The 25214-nt window shown below is 40.0% G+C and overlaps 1 protein-coding gene across 1 annotated transcript; it reads left to right on the top strand.

Moving 5' to 3' along the window:
- The first annotated feature begins 366 nt into the window (after positions 1 to 366).
- Positions 367 to 25159, top strand: capn3a (calpain 3a, (p94)). The gene is made up of 21 exons (XM_061744459.1): positions 367 to 855; positions 1219 to 1288; positions 2116 to 2234; positions 3525 to 3658; positions 5744 to 5912; positions 6167 to 6250; positions 8019 to 8113; positions 8242 to 8319; positions 9835 to 9995; positions 10750 to 10919; positions 11551 to 11562; positions 11713 to 11921; positions 13414 to 13450; positions 14917 to 14994; positions 15093 to 15150; positions 15935 to 15999; positions 18361 to 18429; positions 18579 to 18657; positions 20028 to 20144; positions 22349 to 22407; positions 24524 to 25159. The coding sequence occupies exons 1-21, from the start codon at positions 604 to 606 to the stop codon at positions 24548 to 24550; spliced, it is 2142 nt and encodes a 713-aa protein (XP_061600443.1). The 5' UTR covers positions 367 to 603; the 3' UTR covers positions 24551 to 25159.
- The last annotated feature ends 55 nt before the right edge of the window (positions 25160 to 25214 follow it).

Genomic DNA, 25214 nt, shown 5'->3' with positions numbered 1-25214 from the left:
CACAGATATGCTGCACAGGTTTATTGTTTTTGTTACATTTTAAACACTGACACTTTTCCCACCGGAGCTAAACGTGAATGCTACTTCTCTTCAGAGCACGGGCCTGCTGTGGTTCTGCTGAGACTGCTCAACGCTGAGCTCCACAGAGAATAGGTTTACAGGGCTTGAATGCCTTCTGCTGAGGCAGGGCATCCACCCACCAATCTTTACATGGCCTCTGGCGCGGCCCGCTGGCCTTTGTGTCACCCAAACAATGATGGCAGCAGTCAGACCCCCGGCAGGACGGGATCATTGTTCCCGTCAGCCAGTGGGAACGCCACAAAGTCGTGTTTACGTGACGCGTTTGGTTTCCGTGCGTAAATGTGTGTGTGCGCGTGCACGGCGGGCGCAAAGGTGAATGCGTGAGAGGTGAATGTCTCTTTCACACCAAGCGCTCGCAAACTAGTCTGTGACGAAGGGGAGGGCTACGTCACGCAGAGACAGAGCCAATCAGACATTAGCTGTTTGGATTTATGCCAGGGTCTTTTGGCTTGTAAGACTTTAGTGCAAGTGGCAAAGGCTGGGATTTTTTTTCAAAAAAATAAAAAAGTCAGCTGTGAAGAGATGCCCTACACTCCGTCTGGCTTTTTCTGCGACCGGCTGATCCGGGAACGAGAAAGGAGGGACGGGGAAGGGTCTTTGAGCAAGCCGCTCCGCTTCAACGGCCAGGACTTCTGCAGCCTGAGACAGGAGTCCGTTCAGAGGAAGAACCTGTTCGAGGATGAGACTTTCCCGGCCAGCGTGGAGTCGCTGGGCTTCAAAGAGCTCGGACACAAGTCCAACAAGGTCAAGAACATCGTCTGGAAGAGGCCCAAGGTAGGAGGGGAAGGTGGATGGGGATGGGGTCGGTGCATGGTGGTAATTTGTGTTACAGCAGCAATTTAAGACCTGAGATTAAAAAACTGATGATTGTTTTATGGTGAGAAGTGGAGGCTGCAGCGAGAGTTTACCTGGAGATGTAGAGGAGACTGAAATCAGGCACTCATGGCGTACAATCCCTGAACTGCAGCGCTTGTTTGAGTAGTGACGATGTTTTCTAGTATTTGTTTCAATGATCGTGATATAATGCCTGTTTTTATAAAAAATACCTTTTTGGAAAGGAGCTTAAATTCTGTCAAAACACAGTGAAACTGATTTATTTATAGTGTTCTTTAACTTCTCGGTGCTTTTCATCTGCAGGAAATCTCTGATAACCCCGAGTTCATTGTTGGCGGAGCCAGTAGGACGGACATCTGTCAGGGAGACCTGGGTAAATCAGAGCAACACGTTCACTCCTGCCGGCGTTACCATTGTCTCTGTTTCATTTGATGCACAAAACAAGAAAAGCCCAGGTTTAGATCAGATGCTGCAGTTAAAGATAGATCAAATAAAGACATCTCTAGATATTTTAGTGTAGCTGAATGAAGCCAAATTATTCTAAACGTGTGGGGGGAAAAAAGAGTGCTTGTAACAGAAAGTGTGCATTGGGGCAGCTTGGGCGATAACAGGCTAACACGCATCATATCGATCCCCCGCACCGGCCTCTCGGCCTACGGCGGCCTCCCTATATTGTGCTTACTCTTTTGGAAGGGAATCCAACCAGCAGCACTTCTCATTGTTGTTTTGTTCAGACAGCAAATAAAGAGGACCAAAGGGACAAAAGTCCTGGCAGACACTGTTAACCATTCCCTGTTGAAAAACTTACATTGTTCCCCGGCTGAGCAGATAACCCCCGTCACACACCTGGACGGGTGAAAAACACCACTGTCAGCACTTTTTCAGCACTCCGCAGGTATCCTTTTCCTCCTGCAAACACGTTATGTCCAAGGAAGGTGTTTCCATCAGACTCTGGTTGGGTTTTTACAGCTTTTTTAAAAAAACTTATGCTGCTTTACCTGAACTGAGGAAGGCAAATATTTGCAAACACACAAAAAAGTTAGGGAAAAGTCCAGATTTTTTCAGGTAGAATCTGTTAAAAAAAAAAAAAAAATATGCTCAACATGTTTTCTTTGAAAGGCAAAAAAAAATAAATTTTAAAACCCCTTCTTTGTTATAAAGTTATGAAGGATGTTGTTTGGTCTTATCGTCTGTGTTTAGGTGACTGCTGGCTGCTGGCTGCTATCGCCTGCCTCACTCTGAACGAGAAACTTCTGTACCGAGTGGTTCCCCAGGAGCAAAGCTTCTCCGAGGGCTATGCCGGCATCTTCCACTTCCAGGTGAGGAAAAGCACCTCATTCCTGTTGGAAGTCTTGAGTTTCAAAGTTTATTTAGACGGGACAATGCATATTCATGAACACTACATAAAGCAGTGTAAATACACCAGGTTTTAGCAGAATTGCTAATTTCCACCCGCAGTCCCCACAAACAACCAGACACACTCACACTCACACCTACGGGCAATTTAGAATGATCAATTTACCTAGCATTTTGACATTATTGTTTTACTTTCCTAAAATCACCTTTACTAAAACAGAGGAGAGGGGAAAACACCTTAAGTAGTTTCTGCAGTAATTAACTAGCACAATTAAATACTGTACATTGAATTAAGCCATTATGAGAATAATTGACAGAAAAATTGAAATATTATCTAGTAATGACAGTGCGTGTTATATTGATTGAAATTCTTTATTCAGTCACATCACTCTACAAACATTGAACACAAACATTATCGAAAAATAGTGACTGAAAAGGCACAGGCAGAAGCATAGTGCTTATATTAATGCCTGTCCTACATACAAACAAACAAACAATAGCAAAACTAAACCAGAAAAACCAGAAAAGGAGGACCAATCAGGTTTACATATATAATAGTAAAGACATTTTATATATATATATATATATATATATATATATATATATATATATATATATATATATATATATATATATATATATATATATATATAAATATCAGAGAACAGCAGCAAACAAAAACAAATAAATGTTAACATTTGTAGCTTTGAAAGATTGCTCTACAAATCTTTTTTGTAAACTGAAAATGAGCTGCACATTTGTAAATCTAGGTTAGCATCATTCCATATTTTAACTCCCACAACAGATATACGTCTCCTTTTAGTCTCTTTCGTAGCTTTTTGTACCACAAATTTACAAACATCACGCAAATTATATTTTGACTCATGTATTGAGAAAAACCGTTGTACACAGACAGGGAGCTACTTTAATCTAACTTTATAAATTATTTGCATTATTTTATAATAAACCAAATCATAAAATTTCATAACATGGGATTTTATAAACAATGGATTTGTATGTTCATAATATCCCACCCTATTAATAATACGTATGGCTCGTTTTTGTAAGAGGACTATAGCATTTACTGTTGTCTTATACGTCGAGCCCTAAACTCCTACACCTCAGACCTCATGGACACTGACTTTAGATGGCAAGTGAATGTGTTTTTGGCAGACAGAACTACTCGTCAGGGGAACCCTCATCGTTACTGATTCTCTGTATTGTTTTCCTTTTCCTTCATTTTATTCCTCCAGTTCTGGCGCTATGGTGACTGGGTGGACGTGGTCATCGACGACCGCATCCCCACTTTCAACAACCAGCTGGTCTTCACCAAGTCAGCGGAGAGAAATGAGTTCTGGAGCGCCCTGCTGGAGAAGGCTTATGCCAAGTGAGTTTCCAGAGCTCCCAGATGTTCCTGCTCCTCCTGTCTCGCCTGAACCTGAACTCACAGCTCTCACAGCAGGCCGTTCATGAACGTTAGCGTCTCAGGATCAGTAGAGGTGGAGAGGACGTTTTTTTAATGAGAGATTCTGAAAGTAATAGTGTGTACAAACAAAAGCCATATTTTTCCAACCATTACCACGTGGATTTTGAAACCCTGCCTTCAGTGGTGTCAATTCAGTCAAAGCTAAGGTATGGCAAGGTTACGCGTCACAGAACTTAACTACAGTATCAATCAACATGCCCAGCAAATACTCATCACAGAAGTTTGCTATGTTGCTTATCTGTGTGGTCAAGAAAATTTGAACTTTTTCAAATTCAATCTCACTCACATCCTGCTAACTATAAACACTGCACTTTAACAACGTGTTGATCAATTCAGCCAATGGGCCTTTAATCCGTTTTCTGCACCACAGACAGTAAGCGGCAGAGTTAGAGAGCAGAAATCTCATATCTGACAAACGCAATTTAACTCATTCTGTTCACTTCATTCACCATGTCAGTGCAACAATATCACAGGGACATCCCAGTGTAACTTAAAACAGTTAATGTCCAAATGCAAAAAGGAGAGAGAGGGAGCAGAAGAGAGAGAGGGTAAAAAAAAAGTCAAATATTTCCCTTAAACAGATTTATAAGAGGGTAGGGTGATTTGATATCGTACCTTAAGATGAACTTGCATAATTAATCGATCAGTGGCTAACAGCCTCGTTAAAAGCCTGACATCCCCCTCCCTGCCGGGGCAACGTTGGACCCATCACTTGCCTTCTTTTTTTGAAAAAAAAATTGCGTGGTTGTCTGCTTCCTTTTCATTTTTGTAAGTTAGTAACACTGCAGAGCGCTAAAAATGAGATTGATAGCGACCACTGTCGTCAGGGACGCTGGGACATCACATTTCAACATATGAGGGGGGTACAAGTGTTGGGAAAGATAATACCTAGTGAAATCCATCATGTTGTTCTGATATAAATTGTGGTTATTTTATATGTATTAAATAATAGAATAATCAATACAAATAGACACAGAGTAATTCCATAAATGTATTAAAAACCAAACATTTACATTTTCCCCTGAAGCCTAGGTGTGGCAGGTGCCATACCTTGCCATACCCAATTGGCGCCCCTGCCTGCCTTAAGAAAGTAGTTGGTAGTACCCAGTACCCAGAACCCAGTACTCAGTACTCAGTACCCAGTACCCAGTACTCAGAACCCAGTACTCAGAACCCAGTACTCAGAACCCAGTACTCAGTACTCAGACCCTCCATCCTTCAAATGTGGACTTGAGTGATGACTTTGTTCACCTCCGTTAACTGGTTTAGAGGGACTAATCTAGCGTTTGTGTGTTACACAAGGGTGGAAAAACAAGACTTGCAGGTCTGGCCATAAATGAGCGAAAAATGAGGGTCTTCAGAAATGTTTTCAGCTGGTTTCGTTATAAAATATTGACTGGTATAACTCTACTAAGCAATGATCAGCAAAACTATCCAAGTTGCGCAGTGATGTGGGGTATTGCGTTGCTGTAATTACGACTCTAAAGTATTTTATTTTGAAAAGTCTGGGTTACACGTTGACCCATTTAGGTTTTTCGTGTATTGCTGGTGCTGATCTTTTAGAAATCAGAGCAGGGACGAGGAATGTGGAATACTTTTTAGAAAACAAATTTCTCAGGTGATTTTGATTGGACTGAATTGGTCTGTGCTGAAAAGGACTTTTATGTTACTTTTCATATAAAGTCCATTGAGATGACGTTAGTTTGGAATTGTCACCAAATAGCTGAATTGAAAATAAAACATTATTCCACATTTGTTCACAAATTCTAACGCAGTATGATTGATTAATGGATGTATTCCCAACGTATAGTTGTCATAACAGTTATTGCTAGCAGTTAATTCAGTCCTCAGAGCTACAAAAATCCCTATTTTTGTCAATATTTAAAGTGATTTTGATATGAGACTGTTATTACACATCCACATTTACATGCTAAACTGCCACACTTTAGGGCTTTATTGAACACTCTCATCTCCTGCTGTGTTCAGGCTGCACGGCTCTTACGAGGCCCTGAAGGGAGGAAACACCACCGAGGCCATGGAGGACTTCACCGGCGGCGTCACCGAGTTTTATGAGATGAAAGAAGCTCCCAAAGAGCTGTTCAAGATCATGAAAAAAGCTCTGGAAAGAGGCTCGCTCATGGGCTGCTCCATCGATGTGAGACATTTCTATCTGACTATGATGTAGAGGATGATGGAATCCTGCAGAAATGTTCAAGAATCATTTACTGGCATCAAAATTGTAGGATTTAATACAAAGTTAAAAGCAATGCCTCCCCGAGTCACCATAGTTAGTGTGCACAGCCGTAACCTTAAACAGAACAATGATTTTCTAACTTCAATGTTTCATCTCTGATTGTTCTTCTTTGTTTTCATCCTTTTTGGTGCATTAAATATATGTTTCATCTGCAGTCTCTGGTTCCTGCTCGCTTTGAAACTCGCACGGTGACGGGACTTGTGAAGGGTCACGCCTACTCTGTGACCGCGGTGGAAGAGGTAAAGCTGCACAGCCGCTCAGAAAATGATTAGATACATTTGACAAATCTGTTGGTACCCTTCCGTGAGGAAAACAAAACCCACAACTGTCGCTGAAATAACATAAAACTAACTAAAGTTAATGACGTTCAAGATTATTAAAGTCCAACTTTTATTTTTAGCACCAGTTATTGCAAAATAATTGTATACGTCGCTCTGACTGAGACGTCATCATCTTCCAGCTGGTATTGTGGCCGACTCCACCCTGCCCAAGGTTTGCTCTTAGTGTTTGGTGCTTTTTAGGGTCGTTAGCCTGCTGGAGGAGCTTTACCTGCGACTGAGGCCCCGTTTACATGTAGCAAAAACGGTGGCGTTTTCATGCGTTTTGGCCGTTCGCTTACATGAAAAAGAAGCTCAAAGTCACCAAAAACGATCATTTCTGAAAACTCCGGCTAAAGTGGAGATTTGAAAAACTCTGTCTTCACGTTTGCTTGTAAACGGAGAGAAACAGACATTTAGGCTTCAGAACGTCACCACACTGCAAAAACTCAAAATCTTAACAAGAATATTTGGCTTATTTCGAATTAAAATGTTTCATTTGAACTTTGTAGTAAAAAAAATCTCATTACACTTAAAACAAGACTCATCACTGGAAAAAAGTGAAAATTTACTTGAAACAGGTGAAAATTGTCAAATAACACGTTTTGGTGATGACTTGTTTTAAGTGTAATGAGATTTTTTGACTAAAAATGAGACATTTTAACTAGAAATAAGACCAATATTCCTAGTAAGATTTTGAGTTTTTGCAGTGCAGCATCATGAGTGCGACCTGTGTTTACAATTTGTTTGGCCACCGTCAATATTTTCTTGTATTTTACCAGTTTTATATTCTAAAGTCACACTTAAAAGTAACTCCACTTCTCTGTCACTCCAAACGAAAGACTCTAGTTCATCTTGGAAGTAACTGGAAGTTACTCGTGTTATTTGTTGATGTTTTTTTCCAGGATTCTGATTGGCTAGCATGACTTTATCTTCTCGTTACACTGCCCCCTGTAGGTTTGGCTGCTCATAGCACCTTAACAGCTATTTATGCGGGTTCGTGTAAATGGTGGTATTTTTCAAAACGTAGAGGGGGAAATATCCGTTTTTGTAAATATTACTTATTCTACTTTCTTTTTTACTTAAGATTAAAAGAAAACACCACTCCGTGCTGCTTTAATTTCATTGTATGCCTCGTACAATGACAAAAGTCTGAAGTTATGCTTACGTAGATGGGGAAATATCAGTTTTTGTAAATACCCGGCTATGTGTAAACGTGGCCTGAGACTGAGCAGCCTGACTCCTGCCTAGTCTTGAGGCGCGATCGTGTCCTGCACAGATTCACTGATGAATCAAATCAGCCCCAAACCATAACCAAGCCCCCTCCACAATTCAGTTGGTTATGGCGTTCTTTTCTTTGAAAGATTCATTTTTCAGTCGATGAACATAGAAATGAATGTCAAGAAGCTGCAGTTTTGTCTCATTAGTCCAAATAACTGAGCACGTAGAGACTTTGTCCAGCTCATCTGGTGAATAGTCTCTATAGAGAGACCCTCTCTTCCCCGTAAACATGGGGGTATGAATCCCGCATTAACGCGTACAAAACTGATCTGGTTTTGAATCTCAGGATCTCTTCTTCTCATGTTCTGGGTATGGGTCTCTGGAAAGCGTCTAGAGACAACTCTGTTGTATTAGACGCTATATAAATAAAATTGAATTGAATTGAATTCTTGTCTGAATTTTGCTACAGTGCAAACCGTCGCACCACAAGGAATCCAAGGTTCGTCTGGTGCGTCTCAGGAACCCGTGGGGTCAGGTGGAGTGGAACGGCCCCTGGAGTGACAAGTGAGCATGATTTTTCTTTTGTAATCATGATTGAACCTTTTCTTTTCTGCCCTACCGCTCCAGTATTATGAATGCTACATCTTTAGAGAGTTTACCCCTTTTTTTTGCCCGTCATTTCCATTCAACAGCTCGAAGGAGTGGGTCTCACTCTCCAAGTCTGAAAAGGAGAAATTGCAACACCAAAACGCGGAAGACGGAGAGTTCTGGTAAGGCGTACGTTTCACTGATGTGAAATGTAGTTTTCATGTGACGTCGCCCCCTGTAATGTATGAGCCACGTTACGCCGGTGCCATCCCGTCCCAGAGCGTCCCAGAGCTCGGCCGGGCATACGCGTTCATGTCGGGAATATGCACACTTGAGAAAGGGCTCTGGTACGCATCTCGTTCACAGCCATTTTCACCGGTACAGAACGTACCAAACCAATTGCAGTGGGATGAAGTACAGGACTGTCTCAGAAAATTGGAATATTGTGATTTTCTGTAATGCAATTACAAAAAACAAAAATGTCATACATTCTGGATTCATTACAAATCAACTGAAATATTGCAAGACTTTTATTATTTTAATATTGCTGATCATGGCTTACGGCTTAAGAAAACTCAAATATCCTATCTCAAAAAATTTGAATATTCTGGGAATCTTTTTCTTAAACTGTAAGCCATGATCAGCAATATTAAAATAATAAAAAACTTGCAATATTTCAGTTGATTTGTAATGAATCCAGAATGTATGACATTTTTGCATTACAGAAAATAAAGACTTTATCACAATATTCAAATTTTCTGAGATAGTCCTGTATGCAGAAGTGTACAGGAGCCTTAATTCAAGTAAACCAAAGTGGCTGCAGAATTGCTAATAAGACCTCTGATCAATGAGGTTTTACTCTCTTCTTTTTTTTTTTTACTCTCAAACCATCTCCCGGCAACAAGAGCCAGGTTTCTCAGTTGTTACGGTTGGTACAGTTGTTGAAGAGGAGAGCAGTTAGGATAGCTGTCCATGCTGTGTCTAAATGTGCAGAAAGGCTCAAAATGTTCTGGAACCAAAAAAGATCAAAGAAATCTGAATTATGACAAATATTGAAAAAACATTTACAGCCTCAACTGCAGTTCTGAAGTTGTTTGATGTTAAAGGGGACCCATTATGAAAAACAAGTTTTTTCTTGCTTTAACATATATAAAATGGTCTCCCCTCAGCCTGCCAACTCAGAGAAGGAGGAAAGTAACCAAATTCTGCAGTGTCTGTTCAGCCGCCCGGATGATCCATCCAGTATGATGTGGATCTACGAGCCAATAAGATTCTGCGCCCGTCGTTACGTAACGACGGGCGCAATTTACATAGGTTGGCCTCTGATGCGTGAAACCACGCCCACAACTAACTCTGCCGGCCGGAGCTTCCACCATTTTTTCGTAGCGGTGTATCACGTCATTCAGGCAGCCAATCAGCACAGAGCCTCATTATCATAGCCCCGCCCACTCAGAATCCCACATAGATAATGAGGTTAGAGAATGGGAAGATAAAGACATGGCTCAGAGGCTGAATTTCTAATTTATTTAGCAAAAACAATCAAAAGCTTGTTTTTAAGACATTCAAGGCCTGTTTAAAATAGGGATTAAATGCCATAAAAGGCCCCCTTTAATATAAGAAAAGACACGCAAGCTTACCTGCTTGTCCTTTGAGCTGTTATGTAACACACTATTACACATTATACTTATTCCATCCAGGATGTCATTCGAGGACTTCAAGAAGAACTACACCAAGATTGAGATCTGCAACCTCACGCCTGATGCTCTGGAGGACGATAAGATCCACAAGTGGACGGTTTCTGTAAATGAAGGCCGCTGGGTGAGAGGCTGCTCCGCCGGAGGCTGCAGGAACTACCCAGGTGCACGACTCTCTCATTAACCCTTTTTTTTTTTTTTTTTTGGCACACGCACATTTCATTTTCATTTCATTTTTTCATTTTAATTATTTATTCAAAGAGGTTAAAACAAAAACAAACAAAAAATAATCAGAATACATAAAATGTATATACCGAAAAAAAAAAAAAACATAAACAAAACAAAGCAAATTAAAGAGACAAATCTAAATGTAAATAAATATTTCCGGTTTGAAAGGGTGTAGGATGAAGTTTCAAAAAACTTTTCTAGTCCTACCCCTTCTAATGCTCTGTTTTTAATATTTCTTAATTTCACAGAACTTCTAATAGAAAAGCATAAAAGAAAAGAAAAAGTGGTTCAGCTGAGCAAGGCACTTTGGTCACTGGCTGTCAGTTCATGTGTCCATTTCCGTTTTGTATCCATAAAGAGTATTGATTTTAAAGATTTGTTTAAACTTACTTAGTGATTTGCATGATTTCATTTCATCTTTGCAGTTGTTCCACAGATTAACTCCCTTCACTGATACAGAATGGGTTTTGATGTTTGTTCGTACATGCTGTTTTTTAAAATTGCATATTCCCCTGAGATTGTGTTTATTTTCTTTTATTAGAAACAACTTCTGGATGTCTTGTGGCTCACATTAACCCTCACATTAACCCTCACAGCGCATTAGGGCTCACGGGGACGCCAGCGTTCTGTGATGGGTAAAGCAGGTCAACAGTTGCTCTAACCAATCCTCCCACTGAAACTGTTCTGCAGACACCTTCTGGACCAACCCTCAGTACCGCCTTCGTCTGATGGAGGAGGACGACGACGCCGATGAAAACGAGGTGGGCTGCACCTTCGTGGTGGCGCTGATGCAGAAGAACAGACGGAAAGAACGCAAGATGGGAGCCAACCTGTTCACCATCGGATTCGCCATTTATGAGGTGTCCACCTAGGTTCTCTCTTGAAACCTGGAGTCCAGTATTTGCACATTTGTCAGACTTTTCAAACCATGCTTTTGTGGCAGCATCACATTACTGGAAAGTCGTGCATTTTTTCATTTTTCTACTGATGTCGAACATATTTTTTCTTTAAATTGTCAACATGTATACAGGACTGTCTCAGAAAATGAGAATATTGTGATAAAGTTCTTTATTTTCTGTAATGCAATTAAAAAAACAAAAATGTCATACATTCTGGATTAATTACAAATCAACTGAAATATTGCAAGACTTTTATTATTTTAATATTGCTGATTATGGTTTACAGTTTAAGATTAAGATTCCCAGAATATTCAAATTTTTTGAGATAGGATATTTGAGTTTTCTTAAACTGTAAGCCATGATCAGCAATATTATAATAATAAAAGGCTTGCAATATTTCATTTGATTTGTAATTAATCCAGAATGTATGACATTTTTCCATTACAGAAAATAAAGGACTTTATCACAATATTCTAATTTTCTGAGACAGTCCTGTGTGTTTTTTCAGGGATGAATTGATTAAAAAAAAGCCTCTGAACTTAATTTTCATCCAATCAGAGATACAAATGCTGATGCTGCTTCTTCTCTGCAGGTGCCAAAGGAGGTGAGGAAGCTGTAGGCAAAATCTCTGAAAGTGGATCAGCCGTTTGGAAGTCAATCACACCCTTCATCCGTTTTCAAACACACGTCTCCGGTTATGGATGCAAATGTCAGAATCTGTTTTCATTCCTCCGTACCCTTCCCCCCCCTTTAGATGCATGGAAACAAGCAGCACATGCAGAAGGACTTCTTCCTGTTCAGCTCATCCAAGGCGCGCTGCAAGTCCTACATCAACCTGCGCGAGGTGACCCAGCGCTTCCGCCTGTCCCCCGGCGAGTACGTCATCATTCCCTCCACCTACGAGCCGCACCAGGAGGGCGAGTTCATCCTGCGAGTGTTCTCTGAAAACAGGAACACATCAGAGTGAGTGGGGTGAGGGCGGCCGGGGGGGCGGGGGGGCCCAGGGGGGCCCAGGGCCGAGCTGGGATACGCACTTCCCTCCAGGGTCACTCGTTTTCATTGGAGCTAAAGTCTAAAGTTTGACAGTAAATCTTTATTCCACTCCATTAATGCAGATTCTGTTTGTTTTGTAGGGCTGGGTTTTAAAGTATAACAAGTCTTTATGTTGCATTGTAGAGTGACCCTGTAGCACCCGATAATGTAATCATTTCCTGAAAATGGAATAACGCCTGAAAATGGAATAAGATTTCCACTTAACTCAATCGAAAAATGTAATAAAATCCAATAATGTAATAACTTTATCAATAATGTAATAAAAGAATGATTATTGGGTTAAATTGCAGACTTTGAGTTCCATGTAATAAATTCCCCAAAACGTAATAAGGTATTACATTATTGGTAAAAATGTTATTACAATATCAGTCAGGATTTTTTATTACATTATTGGTGAAGTTATTACATTATTGGGTTTTATTACAGTTTCGATTGAGTTAAGTGCAAATTTGATTACATTTTCAGGCGTTATTACATTTTCAGGAAATTATTACATTATAGGAAATTATTACATTATAGGGTGCTACAGACCCGTTTGTAGATGATTAAATGTATATTTTGACTGCGTAAGTATCCTAGAGACAAAGACGACTCCCGCAGCGATGCCCAGCCCTACTTTAAGCATGTTACGTAGAAAGTTTTAACGGGGATTTCTCTACTTCTGTATGTGCCTTTTTTACCGTACTGGCTTGTGTGTCTGTTGGTGGGGGCGGGGGGTGATGGGGGTTGTCAGAGTGTTTTTAAAGGTGGGACGAAAGCCGCCAAGAGCAAACAATTTTAACGACAATTTGATTTGTAGAGCTGGAAGAAATCGGCCCCAGTTCGAAGCTGTTATGGAATCTTTTTTAGGACAAGAGACGTCAGATTTGGGCTCGATCTGGTAAACTTTCTAAATGTTCAGTGATCAGCAAACCACCAGCCTTCTCCCGCTGCCACGGAGGACGAGACAGCGTGCCGAGACGGCCTGCGCCCTGATGGACCAGCCCCACGGACCATGTGCATAACAAACAGCTCACCAGGATGGATCTTTGTTTGTTTAAAGCAGAACACAAGTCACAGTTTAATATGATCAGTTACCAGTAAGGGTGTGGGTTACTCTCATTTGTAAAGTAAAGAAGATGAGGCCCTCTAAAGAGACAACACTAACTCTGAGGAAGCCCCGGGTGGTATTAAGCTGACATATTTGATTTACACTACAATTCCTGTGATTTGAATGCAACATGAGACCATAAGCCTTTTAAAAATAGCATAATAAAGCAGCTAAAGTCTAATTCTCGATGACTGTTTTACAATCACAAAACACGGGCTTTCAAAACCTGATGGAATGGCAGAATACAGGCTTATGGTCCTGGTGAAGTGATGTTGTCACCGTGGTGACTGCTGTTTGTTGGTCTTCACTCAGGGAGATAGAGAACAGGATCGAGGCGGACCACCCAGTGGTGAGTGTGCTCTCATGTCACATCTATGAGCTTTTGTCTTATTTACATCGTAAGTTTAAGTTTGCAGTTTGACTCACAAAGATCAGCAACAGAGTTTCATCTATTTCCATGCCTTGCTACCGTTTTACAGCTGCAGTTTATACCGTATTGCCCCGAGTATAAGACGACCCTGATTATAAGACGACCCCCTGTTTTTCAAGACTCTTCAAGTTTAAAAAAATACTTTTTGAACAACAAATTCAATTTTTATACAGAAAATAATTACAGTACATCTGAAACAAATGATTATAACAATATATTCGAAAGAAAAAGCATGTTATTTTGCCTCATTCAAATCATCATCTTGAAGTTTGCATCATAACTTCTCCTCAGCTGCCGGTTTACCTGCCGATCTTACACCCACTTTTCTCCAGATTGTCACTATGTTTCTCCTTTTTCTGTTATCTCTTCTCTTATTTTCTTCTCTTTTCTTTCTTACCGCTATTTTTTTATTTTTCTTCTTTGTGCTACCGCTATTTTTATTTTTATTCTTCATGACAGGGGTTTGCTTTGGCCTGGGGAATTAAGTTCAGCATTCGCTTTAAGGATATCTGGCGCCATCTAGCGTTGTGAATCGGTATAACGTCTAGACCCCGAATGTAAGACGACCTGCACTTTTTCAGTCTTATTTCAATGCAAAAAACACCGTCTTATGTTCGGGCCAATACGGTGAAGGGGACGACACGGGTCACCTAGTTCTGTCATTCAGGGGTTTAGATTTGCAGGGTTTTGTGACATCACAGATCCACGTCAGAGTACGGTTGTGGAGCTTCACCACCTCATCTCCACCCACATCTCGCCGGCTTCGCGGTCCCTCAGAAGTGGGACAGCTCAAAGCTGCGGGACATTCTCCGAAAAAGTGGGATGGGGCGGTGGAAGTGGAGTTGAGATGCTGAAACCAACTGTTGTGAATCTGTCTTGGAGAAATGCTGCTATGTTATAGATATCACTACAGGACTGTCTCAGAAAATTAGAATATTGTGATTTTCTGTAATGCAATTAAAAAAACAAAAATGTCAAACATTCTGGATTCATTACAAATCAACTGAAATATTGCAAGCCTTTTATTATTTTAATATTTCTGATTATGGTTTACAGTTTAAGATTAAGATTCCCAGAATATTCAAATTTTTTGAGATAGGATATTTGAGTTTTCTTAAGCTGTAAGCAATGATCAGCAATATTAAAATAATAAAAGGCTTGCAATATTTCAGTTGATTTGTAATGAATCCAGAATGTATGACATTTTTGTTTTTGTAATTGCATTACAGAAAATCACAATATTCTAATTTTCTGAGACAGTCCTGTATTATAGATATGACTATATTACTAAACAGCTTGGTGTCCACATTTTTCTAAATATATTTCCCTTGGTTTTCCTTCCTAATCCCGTCTCCTCTCTACGCTGTGGCCCCATGATTCCTCAGCCGGCGCCAGCGTCGGCGGGGGAAGAGAGTGAGGAGGACCAGCAGTTCCGTACTATTTTTCAGGAGATAGCCGGTGATGTGAGTGCAGCACGTCTCTGGCTTATTTCACACCACTTTTACCATCAGCAGCTGCAGGCTTTTTTGTTTTACATCCTTTTTCTTCTCTCCTCTCGCAGGACATGGAGATCACAGCCAACGAGTTGAAAAACGTCCTCAACAGAGTAATCAGCAAACGTGAGTTGACTCCAGCGAGCCGGACTGAGCTTGTTTTGTAACTGAACTCAGCAGTGCTTTATCTACCGTATTTTCTGGACTATAAGCCGCTACTTTTTAGGTTTTGAACCATGCAGCTTATACAAAGGTGCAGCTATTCTGTGGATTTTTCTTCCACCGCTCGGGGCGCTCTAACCGGAATTAGAATCAAAACTAAGACAAAATAAATGCAAAGAAGAATACGCTACTTCTTCTTTAGCAGATAGAAGTAGGTAGAAGCAGATTTCAAACAGATAAATAGATAAATAAATACCGTTATTTTCTCTTGGTTCTGTCCCGTTTTAATCAGCAAAGTTGCTGCCGTGTTAAAAGACACTGTTAGGAAATGATCTATTTAGGTACAAACATGTACATCATTTACAGTTCAAAATCCTTCTGTACATGTAGTAAATATCTAATCTAACAACATAAATATCTGTGGCTTGCATATCTTTTTTTTTTTTTAAATAGAGCGGATCGCGGCTTGTATATCTTTTTTTAATTGTTTTTTTTTTAAATAGAGTGGCTGCAGCTTATATGCAGGTGCGGCTTATAGTCCAGAACATATGGTATTTTAAACCTAATTATCACCTGCCCACAGTAAACGTGTGGGAAAAATTAGATACCAGCAGGAAAAAGCTTTTAAGTGAAAAAAAAAAAAGAAAAACAGTCAGCCCAGCAGGGATGAAGAGTAATGTTTCTGCCTTTATTTATTGACTGATTCCTCCTCATCTTTGTTCAGTCGCTCCCTCTGCGTCTCCTCCAGATAAGGACCTGAACACGGAGGGCTTCAGCCTGGAGAGCTGCAGGAGCATGATTGCTCTGATGGACGTATCCTTTGTATCGAGTGCATCGGGCTGGCTGTGTTGTCTGTAGGAGGCACAACCTGCCGAGACCCATGCTGGGGTCTGTGATGGATGCTGACAGGGAGCGGGCGTCATGGCAACCCACAAACACAGAGACACGTACTCCTCACTTCTGACTGCACACACGGGCAGTGTTGGGTGTAACGCTGTAACGAGATTACATTCCTCAGTAACGCAGTAATGTACCGCGTTACAGTTGTAATTTGGTTAATCCCGTTATAGTTACCCTAAGACAAAAAAAATTACGTTACTTTAGTTACTTTAAGCTTTTCAGCTACATGTAGAACGGGAGAACAGAAAAGAAAATCAAACTTGCCTTTCACGCGTTGCGCAACACTTGTCTGACTTAAGGCGGATTTATGGTTCCGCATTAAATCGACGCAGAACTTGCGGCGTAGGGTACGCGGCGACGCACACCGTACGGTGCGCGTTGCCGCGTACCCTACGCCGTAAGTTCTGCGTTGGTGTAATGCAGAACCATAAATCAGCCTTTAACGTGATTTTACGGGATTTTACGTGATCTGGGCCCTGCAGTAATAAGGTGCCAACTACAGGACTGTCTCAGAAAATTTGAATATTTCGATAAAGTTCTTTATTTTCTGTTATGCAATTAAAAAAAAAAAAAAAATGTCATACATTCTGGATTCATAACAAATCAACTGAAATATTACAAGCCTTTTATTATTTTAATATTGCTGATTATGGCTTACATTTTAAGATTAAGATTCCCAGAATATTCCAATTTTTTTAGATAGATTTTTGAGTTTTCTTAAGCTGTAAGCCATAATCAGCAATATTAAAATAATAAAAGGCTTGCAATATTTCAGTTGATTTGTAATGAATCCAGAATGTAGGACATTTTTGTTTTTGTAATTGCATTACAGAAAATCACAATATTCTAATTTTCTGAGACAGTCCTGTATATGTTGTTCATTGGCAATCGAGTTATGGTGCAGCTCAGGTGATATTTCGGAGTAATCCAAAAGTAATGTAACTAGTAATGTAACTAGTTACTTTCAGCAACCAGTAACTAAGTAGTGTAAGGGATTACTTTTCTTAAAAGTAACTAGTAACATGTAATGGATTACTTTTTTTGAGTAACTACCCCAACACTGCACACGGGAAGGTGATTTATCAGTGGGTGAGGGAGGTCTCTTGAGTTTAGAGCCTGACTTTGACAACGGAGGTGGCTCTTTTAAGCTGGCTGCATCACCATGGTAACGTAAGCTGATCTCATCACCTGCTCTTGGAACTTTCTTGTTCAGAGTTTGTGGTTGAATTGACTGTAAATTCCTCTGCTGACTCTTTTCAGTGTCTCAGAGCAACACAGAATTTCAATAATTCAATCATCATCTTTTAAGTTAATTAGTAGATTCACACGCTGATTTTATTTGCCAAATTGAATCATAATACGGTGTTGATGAATTCTTGTCAGCGCTGTCAATCTGTCACAGGTGATTCTGCAGGGACCTTGTTGTGCCCAGACCGAAACTCAGCCGTCACAAACACAAATCGATGTTGAATTGATAATTCTTGATGTAAATTCTCAGCTGAGGGAAGACGTCAGATATCCAAACTTGCTGCACCAGAGAAACCCTGTAGGTGATGTGGGAGCCGCCAGGGCAGAATCACATGCCCTCTAAGCTTTGTCTGGACTTATTGACACATCCGTTCTAATCTGCTGTGTGATCAGAAATGATAAACTTGGCATATCAGAGGGAAGAAATCCAAATAATCAAATATTTCAGGAGACTGCATCAGAAAAATTCTCTTTGAGAATCAGTCTGACAGATGAAAAACGTTTACGTGAATGCCAGCACCAAACAGACCAGAGGAACGTTTCCTGCCTCGGCAGCTCTGTCATTGCTTATTTTTGCATATTTTATAATGATCCTATTTCTCACACTTCCGTCCACCCAACCTGCTCTTGTGTAAATGAGGAGTCAGGACATTGATGGATCCTGAAGCATCAAATGATGTGTGTGAATATCAGTTGAAGCAGCGAACCAGACCTGATTAACTCACTTCATGATGATTAATTATCTCCGTCCCCAGCTAGGTCGTGTCCAAAAGAGCCCGAACCCACTTCATGGTAAACAGGTCCGGCCTCACCAGACTGTTTAATAGTCTGCTGACCAGACGTGATGAGATACAGATATTTCCAAACTGAAAGCGGAAGTCTGATTTACTTTTCTTTTCTTTGTGTCTCAGATGGGACATTGAATGTTTCAGTTTTTGACTTGCAGAGATGAACAGATGCATGAAGCCGGCCGTTTTGTGAGCTGACGTGGATTGACGTGTTCTGGCCTTAACTGTGTTTGTTCAGATGGACGGGACAGGTAGACTCAACCTGCAGGAGTTCAGGCATCTGTGGAACAAGATCAAGCAGTGGCAGGTGGGGATGCACAGTCCTCTCTTCTCTTCACGCCTTCAGAAACCCTCTCATCAGGACCGCCCTGGTTTCTGAGAGACTAGTCAACTCCTCTCCCCTCCTGAGACAAACTGTCCACACTTTCAGTGTTTACTTTGTTCTTTTTCTTCCAGGGAATCTTTAAACACTACAACGCCGACCAGTCCGGTAGCATCAACAGTTATGAAATGAGGAATGCTGTCAACGATGCAGGTAATCACACACAGGGAACCAGTCATCTTTGAATCCTGTGTTGTTTTGTGTAGAAACATGATAGAAATCACTTGATCGTAGTGGACGTTGGGCAAATACAACCTGGGGTGGGCAGCGTATCATGTTTTCTCTATATAGGCAGAGGTTTTGGCGCATGATTCAGGTGTGAGTCAAACACGAGCACAGAAGAGACTGTAGCTGCACTTCAGTTTGGAGAGTTGAGAAACCATTTCCAAATGATTGGGAGTTCAGAAAACTAAAAACAAATCCACAACATTCAAGATCATTGATGTCCTTGTTGATTAACTTTTTGTAGTTCTGCTCAGAGAACTCAGAGAATTTTATTCATTGATTAATTCCAGACACGTGAAGAGAGCAGTTGATGTGCAAGTGCACCCAAACCTCAATGATAATGTAAAGAAGGGTTGACCAAAACTCCTCCACAGCTATGGGAGATACTGATGAGGTCATATAGGAAATAACTACTTTGAGTTATTAATGATAAATGATCTACAATGATCATGGGTGTACTTAGTGTTGCCCGCGTTATTATTAGTTTTATTTTAGGGATTTATGGTTGTTAAACAAATAATGACATAAGGAAAAGAAGGACTTTGTGATTACAACTTTGTGCCAGGTTTTATTTGCCGAATACCAAGACTCTTGGATTATTAGTCACTTTACTGGGTTTGAAACAGGAAATTTAAATTGCTTCTTTGATTTAATTCTGAAGAAACGACCAAAGCATGAAAAATGAGGCCGTTACCTATCTGTGGCTTGATCAAGAAGAAAAGTATTTTTTTAAATACATAAACCATTAATCTTTGTAGAATATAAAATCTCTTTACTTATATAAATAGATAATCATATTTACATTTAATAAAAGTCCCACATTACCCAGGAAGATGTTTTCCTGAAGTCACGATGCTTCAAACTCTCAACTCAGATTTTAATCCCTGGTGAGTTTTCACAAGCAGGGACAGATTATTCTGGGTGGTTTAAGATTTTCAATGGTGTGTTTTTAACCTGTAACATTTATATCTGAGTGAATATGCTAAACCGGTCTTTGCCAGCAGTGAAGAGTCATCATTCATGGATGTGAATCCTGCAGCTCTTTATCTTTGCTGCCAACTTGTCCGGCTCAGTAGTCCTGCAAACACTTCACAACACGCTTCTTCATGTGTATTGTCGCGGTGGTAGCTGCACATGGAGGGATACTGGACTCAGACTTTAACAGATTGTGCAGCTGTTTTGATGTCACATTTAGTGATTCATGAACTGTGGGACTGGTTGGGTCTTTACTCGTGAGTTTAACTCATCCTCTAAATGTTCTCTTCACTGTACAGTCATGTGTCTTGTGTCCTGTCCAGGCTTCCGACTCAACAACCAGCTCTACGACATCATCACCATGCGTTACGCCAACGAGAGCATGAACATCGACTTCGACAGCTTCGTCAGCTGTCTGGTTCGGCTCGAAGCCATGTTCAGTAAGTCTCTTAAACACCCTGAAACCACTATAGTCTCGCACAGACTACACTTAGAAGACGCCACTGCGTTAAATTAGAAAATGTGTTGGTTTTTTTAGTTTTGATTTTTAATCAAAGTCTTTTTATTAAAGGTTTTGCACATCATACAAAAAAAGACAAAACAAGTAGAACACGCTTGTTCCATATCTGACCTACTGTGTTGAAGTTTGGGGAAATGCCCGTAAAACATATATTCAATCAATTTTCATTCTGCAAAAAAAAGCCATAAGAATAATCAGTAGAAAACGATATAGAGATCCAACAAATCCATTATTCCTTCAGTTAAAATTGTTTAAATTTCATGAATTAGTAGACTATAGAATTCTGCAAATTATGTTTAAAACTCCTAAAAAAACTTTACCAATCAACATTCAGAAAAGATTTGAAAAAAGAGAAAGCAAGTATAACTTAAAAGGAACAAAGATTTAAAAAAAAAACAAGATTCAGGACTAAATTGATGGAACGTTGTGTTTCTGTGAAAGGAATCAGTTTATGGAACAATCTGAATAAAGAAAACAAAGAATCCAAATCAAACATTACATTCAAAAGTACAATTAAAGCCTGTATGTTAAGTATAATATAATATAATAAAATATATGAAATATGTTAGTTGAGTTTGATTGACATACCCATAGATGGCGGTAATTTTATTCTATTTTAATTTTATTTAATTTTAGTTTTTTCATTCACTTAGTTGTTGTTTTTTATTATTATTATTTTTAATTTATGTTATTTGTGAAGTTATTTCTTGGAAAAAGGGGGAGATCAGATAAGATTCTTCTTCTTTCTGCTCCCTTTTCATTCACAATTTAAGAACATTTGTATTTGTATTGAATTTTTTTTTTTTTTTGAATGAAATAAAGAATAAAATGAAAATGAAAAAATGAACACTAAACCCGCTACCCACCCCAACCCACCAGACCTAAACCTCTTAAGTATACGTGTTTATCACATACTTGTCTGACAGGAGGAACAATTAAACAGTGCATAAGTACACAGATACATACACAGTAAAATTAGATAGATAATGCTACATGTTATGGGGTTACATTCCTCGATTCCATATTGTTAACAAATGTTATAAAAGGCTGCCAAATTGCATTGAACTTCAAGAAACCCTTGAAGAGAATATCTTATCTTCTCTTTGATCCACTGGGACTGTGTAGGGGGGAGAGGATCTATCCATTTGAAAAGTATAAGTCGCCTGGCCAACAAAGTGCAAAAAGCCAGCATGTTGCACCCATAACTGGGAAATGTGTTTAAATGATAATCATTTGGTGAAAGCTTTGGTTTCCAATAAACTTCTACAACTTTGTAAATGTCAAAAAAGCATTGAACTACTGGAAACATGTTAGAATTCTGAATCCAATTTAAACAATGAGACAAAAATAGGATACATGATGATTTATTTCTATGAGGAAGTGATTCACTACGAGAGGGCTCCAGCTTTCCCTCCAGCTTCCTTGAACCGGTGGAAAAAACTGAACAAATCAATCAATGAGGGATCCAGTATTATGTTTGGAAGAGATGCAAAAGTATGTAATCGTTTGCTTCCAGTATTAGTGGAGCTGCTGTGCAGCGATGCCCCCAAAGCACACAAGCATTTGTTTCCTGGCTGACACCGTGATTGATTTTTTTGAATGTATTTATTGACATGATAACAGTTAATTAACTGTTTGCTCTCAATTTAAAGAGAATTTGAGTTCATAGATCGAAAACCTCAGAAAAGGCTCTCCGACCCAGTCTTTCAAACTTTTAGAAAAAGGAGCCCAATTAACTCCTTAAATAGAAGATAGAATTTTGTTTTAGTTCATACTCACGTTGAAAACTTAAAATCGAGCTGCAGCTGAAAAAATTCTGTAAAAATAGTGCGCACCACGTCTGAAACCACTGGAGAGTTTGAAATAAAGGAAATAAAAAATAATGGAATGTTTAGATGTTGTAGTGTAACGTAACACACGTTCTTATCAGTTATTATTTAACAAGGGTGCAACATCACAAATGTGTATATCTACAGTAGTATGGATCTAACACCGCTAAGTAGAAAATAAATGAGTGTAGCTGGTTCAGCCACAAAACATCCTTTTATATATTTTGTATGTTTTATACAAAGTGCTGCATGGTTTCTAAGCAGAGGGGGAAATGTGATGTTTTCTTCTTCTCAGGGGCGTTCCAGGCCTTCGATCAGGATGGAGATGGAACCATCAGACTCAGTGTCCTGGAGGTACGAACCCTTTCTTTCTTTCTTTTTGTTTATTTTGGTCATCCAAAAAACAATGTTAATACATCGGTGCAACCATCATCATACAGCACACATGGGGAAAACAGCAAAACCAGAGAGGAACTACAGAGATGGCTCAAATAGATGTGACCAAAAAAGGTTTAGGCTGAAGCCTGAGCTTGTAATGCCTTTAACCCTATTATCATACAATCAATACTAGACAATGTTTATAAAGAACTGCAAAAACCCTGCTCACCTACGGCCACATAGTCTTGTTCAGCCTGATCAATGCAGACACATACATGCATCAGGTTTTTATTAAGGTGTTTCTTTGGCTGTTAAGAGTTATTTATTTTTCTTTCTAGTCCCTACTAGCAATAAACCGCTCCTGTGCCAAGTCTTCGGGATTGCGTTGAAGGCTTGGAAATTCAAAAATATAACATTAATCAGTGAAAAAACATGCCGTCACCTTTTTTTTCAATTTGAGAGCAGGATTCCTTGTTTATATGTTGACATCTTGTACTATTTACCCTCTAGACCAGTGGTCCCCAACCCCCGGGCCGCGGCCCGGTACCGTGGGTCATTTGGTACCGGGCCGCACAAGAGAGAAAAAATTATTTCTGTAGCCCCGACTGATGATGGTTGACTCTCAAACTGATGGTTCACAATGTTTTTATTCCTTGGATGTAAATACACTGCAAACACACCGTAAGAGCTATAAAGGAATACAATAAAATAAAATAGTTAGTCTTTCTACATTCACTACTTTCTACTGCTGTTAAACTTTTACCCTTAAAGGAGCCGTCTGTAAGAAATGTCCAAAACTGGTACTGCAGTCACTTTCAAAATACTGTTGAGCGGCGTGTACCCTCCCCCTCCTCCCCCCGACCAGAGGTTGCCAGGTAGGCTGCAGAATGCAGCAGGAACGTAGGCTGCCATGGCTGCGATAATTAGAGCCGAGCTGGCAACCCGGATGCTGAAACATTACTGACTTGGTGATTGGGAGATAGGTGGAGGGTGGAGCTTCAGAAACAATACTGACTTGGTGATTGGGAGATAGGTGGAGGGTGGAGCTTCAGAAACAATACTGACTTGGTGATTGGGAGATAGGTGGAGGGTGGAGCTTCAGAAACATTACTGACTTGGTGATTGGGAGATAGGTGGAGAGTGGAGCTTCAGAAACAATACTGACTTGGTGATTGGGAGATAGGTGGAGGGTGGAGCTTCAGAAACAATACTGACTTGGTGATTGGGAGATAGGTGGAGGGTGGAGCTTCAGAAACAATACTGACTTGGTGATTGGGAGATAGGTGGAGGGTGGAGCTTCAGAAACAATACTGACTTGGTGATTGGGAGATAGGTGGAGGGTGGAGCTTCAGGCCAAAACAAAAAATGACAACATAAACATCAGTTGAGGGCTGCAACTCCTCTTTTTAAACTGGAATATCCTGGCTTGAGTGCTGTTGTCAGTGACATAAGTATTTGAAATGAAGATGATTTTTAAATGTCTGTTGACATATCGGGGTCATTTTATGATTCATTTTATTATTGCTCTTACATACAGCTCCTTTAAAGTCCGAAGCGCTGGATGTTTACAAGGTCTCGGTGAGATGCCTTCAAAATAAAAGCACTAAATATCGGTCTCCTTAATATATAACAAATAAAATAAAAGCCTGGCTTTAAATAACGTTAATGGGAAAACAAACATAAAAACTCATTTATAGAAATACTCATATTAAAGGTAATTTACAATTTCCATTATTTTATTTTTTTGAAAATGATGTTTTATTATTATTATTATTATTATTATTATTATTATTATTATTATTACTACTACTATAAAGAAAATACCACAGTTTTTAATGCCGATCTTGTCATTTTATTTAGTTTTTATCAGCTACACCTTTAGGTTGGGCCGTGAAAATATTGTCAGACATTAAACAGGTCCGCGGTTCAGAAAAGGTTGGTGGTCTAGACTTCACTCTTAAAGGTCTCAGTGATGCTCTGGTTCACCTCAAAACTGTTTCCAGCCCAGATCCACTGTTTCATGCATGTGAATGTCCTGATATGTGAGAACCCCCCCCACAACTTACTGAGGTGTTTTGTTCTCCGTCTGCAGTGGCTCCAGTTGACCATGTACGCCTAGAGAGGCCCATCTTCTCCCAGGTGAGCTCCACTCCACACGAGGACCAGACCTGCCAGCCTTTACCTCAATATTCAGAGTGCCCGATCGATCGCTGTTCGCCTTCCCCACTTCAGTCCCAGCAGCTCTGCGCCGCTTTCTCTTTTCTGTTTCTGTTAACAGAAGTTCTCGGGCCTTCTGCGTTTCCCTCTCTGCCTTTGTCTTTTTTTTTTGTTTAAAAGAAAAAGGACATCCTCACCACTGTACCATATTTTTTCTCAGGCAGCAACACACACAACCTCTTTTTCTCCCTCCCGTCACCGTGCCTCACAGAGCCTCTCTCTTTAGTTTTACTTCAGATCTCTCCATCCCGTCTCCTTCGACCTCTGCTTCTGCTGTTACGCCGAGCAGCGAGGCGTTTCCCCCCTGCGATCATCCAGGTGACCAGGGCTCTCTGGTGGACAGTTAATAAAACCGTTATACAACTCAAACCCCTCTTAACATCTTTCATATTACATTTTGTTTTGGTAGATCTTAGACCGGGTAGAAAATAAAAGTCTTCAGTTCTCAAAAGCAGTTGGACTTCCTTTTTCTAGGTCCTCAAGTCAAGACAAGTTCCACCTGAAGGCATCATCAGCTGGAACTGATCGGTGGGTGGTAGGAAGTTTATAAACTCAGTTTGAGCTGA

This window comes from Cololabis saira, chromosome 16 (assembly GCF_033807715.1).
Source record: "Cololabis saira isolate AMF1-May2022 chromosome 16, fColSai1.1, whole genome shotgun sequence".
NCBI classification, from domain to species: Eukaryota; Metazoa; Chordata; class Actinopteri; order Beloniformes; family Belonidae; genus Cololabis; species Cololabis saira.
This window is presented reverse-complemented; position numbering and strand designations above follow the sequence as displayed.

Bases quoted from the DNA above. Each gene is read 5' to 3' on its own strand.
- capn3a (XM_061744459.1), top strand. From the start codon at position 604: ATGCCCTACACTCCGTCTGGCTTTTTCTGCGACCGGCTGATCCGGGAA. The intron at 6,251-8,018 runs GTAAAGCTGCAC...ATTTTGCTACAG, and splicing joins CTGTGACCGCGGTGGAAGAG to TGCAAACCGTCGCACCACAA. The intron at 9,996-10,749 runs GTGCACGACTCT...ACTGTTCTGCAG, and splicing joins AGGCTGCAGGAACTACCCAG to ACACCTTCTGGACCAACCCT.